We start from the raw sequence: 3,730 nt of genomic DNA on the forward strand, positions 1-3,730 counted from the left end.
AGAACATTTTTAAAACATAGGTTAGGGGGGCATGGTTTTATAAAAACATCAAAGTATACATTTCACAAACTTTTTTTTTTATATACAACAGAACATTTTCAACATAGATATACAACAGAACATTTTCAACATAGGTTAGGGGAGACTGCATTTTCAGAACATCAGTGATGAGTCAGGGGCCCCACAATTTTTCAAACATCAATGACAGGTTAGGGGAGGTAGCAATTTTCAAACATCAATGACAGGTTAGGGGAGGTAGCATTTTTCAAACATCAATGACAGGTTAGGGGAGGTAGCAATTTTCAAATATCAATGACAGGTTAGGGGAGGTAGCATTTTTCAAACATCAATGACAGGTTAGGGGAGGCAGCAATTTTCAAATATCAATGACAGGTTAGGGGAGGCAGCAATTTTCAAACATCAATGACAGGTTAGGGGAGATTGCAATTTTCAAACATCAATGACAGGTTAGGGGAGGTTGCAATGTTCCATCACCAATTTCTTCAGTCACTAATTGTGAGGATACGTCTTGTTCACCAGTGCATCGCGTTTTCCCCACATGTTGAATATGGGATGGAATCCACGTCTCACAGGACGTGCAGCAGCAGCAGGTGCAGGTACATCCTCCTCCTCATTCTCTTCTTCATGAATTTCTGCTCGAGGTATATCGGGGTGTCCATACGCCAAAGACTGCGTAGGACTCAGTACATAACGTTTATCGTCAAAGGCAGACAATCCACGTTTTGTAGTGAGACAGGTACACATACGGCCTTTAACATTCCTAATAGATCTGGATTGGAACCGCTGCCCAATATTTAACTCTAAAGCACTTTGGAAAGCTGCATAAGTGAGTTTAGACTGATGATAAGTGGGTATTCCTTTACATCGGCAGATCTGAACCTGATCTTGAGTAAGAATTGAGTACATTTTAGGCTTCAATGCAATGAGTTCCTTGATAATTTTGGCTCCAACTTCCGATTTTAACAAACCCAGTTGACCTTTGCGCGAGTCATCGAAATAGGGATTTTCAGGAGGGAAATTGCTGAAATCCATATGCTGAGATAAAGGCAGTTTATTTAATTCCTCAAAAGCATTTGGACAAGTTAATTCAATCAAATACGAATCTGTATCCGTATACAGCAATCTAGCTTTGTCTCCATAATGAACTTTGACCGTATTGTACCAAAAATCATATAGGATCCTCTTAGCTATTTGCAGGATCTGGAACCCCAGATAGGTTGGTGTATTGACTTTAAGTGATTGTTTCTTAACTGTGCAAATGACTCTGTCTTCGCTCAACAAAATGCTCCGTTTGAAGAACGGATTGCGTGCATGCTTTTGGAATTTGTCTCGTGATGTAACTAAATAATGCTGATCGCCATATTTACTCACATTTGTCAAACTCTTGCCGTAAATTGCATTTGATACCAGCTTGAAAGCTTTACCCTTAATGGCGCAAGGTGTATTTGCACGTTCACGAGCATTTGTTTCGACAAATTCCTTAAGGTACTTGCTTTGCTGGAATTCATAAACTGCATTTACCTTAGCCACTTCTAATCCCAATTTCATCAGCATCTGAAGCAAATCCAAACTGACCAAGTAATCTTTTTGGGGGAGATGTGAGGCAATTAATTTATTGTTTTTCTTGGGGAGTTTGCGATCTTCTGTATTTAAAATGCGTTTGCTATAATCGGACAGAAGATCAGTAGAAATATTAGCATGCGACAGGGTTAATGGCAAGTCATCGGTGTATCGAGCCACCTCAGGTGCGACATGCTTGGTGTCACACATGACCCAATACCCCTTATCCCCATCACATGCAATATTTTCCAATCCTTGTTGGAGCCAATCATCGCATTCGGCAGCAGATAATTTACGGATCCCGCCTTGAGGAAGCAGTTCTGTCATACAGGTGGCGTATAAGCCATTAAAATCTAAATACAGAATATATTTATCAGTACTGCAAGGATCAGCACCCGTATGCTCATTTTGTACACTTGTGTGTTGTCGTACAACAGAGGTAAATCCGCCTCTTAGATTTCTACGCAATACATCGTACAAATGGCGATCAGAAATAGAGTCCAAGACAACTTGACTCTTAAACAAGAAAGCGTCCCATGCAAAACTAGATAACGAGACATAGTGTGTAATGTCTAACTCGTACAGCTCAAGCATGGTCTTGCGCCATACAGTAAACACATCACACAATAGTCCAGTATCTACTTTCAAATAGACCTTCAAGTAATCCCCAATGGTCTTGCATTCCGCTAATCTGAAGACTTCTTTAGCCTGTGTATAATCGCTCTCGCTTATGGCCTCGTGTTTTAAACTATTGAAAAAGGCTTCGGGAGGAGGAAGAGCCGGTTCATTTAATTTCTCCAAAGATGAAATATAATCATAACAGAAGACCTGTTTGCCTGTCTTTAATAAATGGTGGGCGGCTGCAGGGACGTCATCTAGCATAATTGAGGTGTAAGTGGTGGGTTTGCCTTCCCTGATATGTTCTTTAGCTAGTTTTTCCAGCCCACCATTTAGTAAAGCCAGACTATCCATAAACCGAAGTTTACCGATATCTACTTTCATGAACTTAAATCCATCTTTGGAGGCAATATCTATTTCACGGTTAGGGAGGTTAGACAATTCATTTAAAATTACCCCGAGGTCATCAGCCGCATTGTGAGAGAATGTATACAAATATTTATAAGAATTTCTACACAACATGTTACACCTTTGGCAATAGGCAGCTAGATAATTATTAAATTCAATAGCATGATCATGATGACGGTGCTTGTCTTTATCTGATTTGAATGGCCTATAGCACATTTCACATGTGGTCTGACGTCTATGGGCTTGCCAATGTTCGCGTGTCATAGATATTTTGTATTTAGGCATGGTAGATTTGATTCTCTTCCATGCTTTCTCCAAAGTATCTATGAAATGATTCACAGGGTCATCCCCCATATACGTTAATTTATCTACCACCTCCAATTCCCTGTTGATGATGATAAAAGCATATGCCACGGCTTTGTGACGCTTCTCAATCATACCTTGGGGATTGGAGGGGTCCAACAAGCACTCGAAATCATAATAGGCCGTGTGAGAGGGTCCATAAGCACGACCGTAATTTTTGAACTTAATTTTATGACCTTCAGGGTAAAATTTCAGTGTTTGTTTAACTTCGCATGACTCTTCGTGATCCCGCATAGCATCAGGTGACAAATGAATTAAACATGAATGACAGTAAATATGATTTTGGGGGGCTCTGCTTAATTGACGACGCATGTTGCGAACATATTGATTGAAATCTTTAATGAGCACAAGATGCTGATCCTCTAGCATGAGCAATGGTACTTTAGGAGCGGAATGTTCTCTACCTTTTCTAGCTAAGCTAATGTAGTACCGGTTATCTTCACGAGTGAGCACATAGATAAATATACTTAATTTATTTATGCTTTCTATTTTATTGATGTTATCATATGTTATGGGAATTTCAATATCCTCAGGCCATCGGACAAATCTAAGACACCATCTGGCGGACTTGGAATGCCTGACAATGTTATTTGATGTCATCCCCTAAGAAAGACATATGTATGCTGCCAAACATTGGATCAAACAAATATTTTGTTCTCCTTTAGGGTTGAAAATATGTCTTGAACCGCGCAATTTATCTGGATAAGGTACGTATTCTCCTAGACGGATGGGATGCTGAACTGCTATAGAATTGATATAA

General features: G+C 39.8%; 1 protein-coding gene across 1 annotated transcript; it reads right to left on the reverse strand.

The window, feature by feature from the left end:
• Nucleotides 1-510: 510 nt before the first annotated feature.
• LOC138370277 (uncharacterized) lies at nucleotides 511-3,204 on the reverse strand. Its single transcript, XM_069334291.1, has one exon. The coding sequence runs from the start codon at nucleotides 3,202-3,204 to the stop codon at nucleotides 511-513; it is 2,694 nt and encodes an 897-aa protein (XP_069190392.1).
• Between the last annotated feature and the right edge of the window lie 526 nt (nucleotides 3,205-3,730).

The sequence above is a fragment of the Procambarus clarkii genome, chromosome 31 (genome assembly GCF_040958095.1).
Source record: "Procambarus clarkii isolate CNS0578487 chromosome 31, FALCON_Pclarkii_2.0, whole genome shotgun sequence".
Taxonomy (NCBI): Eukaryota; Metazoa; Arthropoda; class Malacostraca; order Decapoda; family Cambaridae; genus Procambarus; species Procambarus clarkii.

Coding starts and splice junctions, on each gene's coding strand:
- LOC138370277 (XM_069334291.1), bottom strand. CDS start 3,204: ATGCGGGATCACGAAGAGTCATGCGAAGTTAAACAAACACTGAAATTT.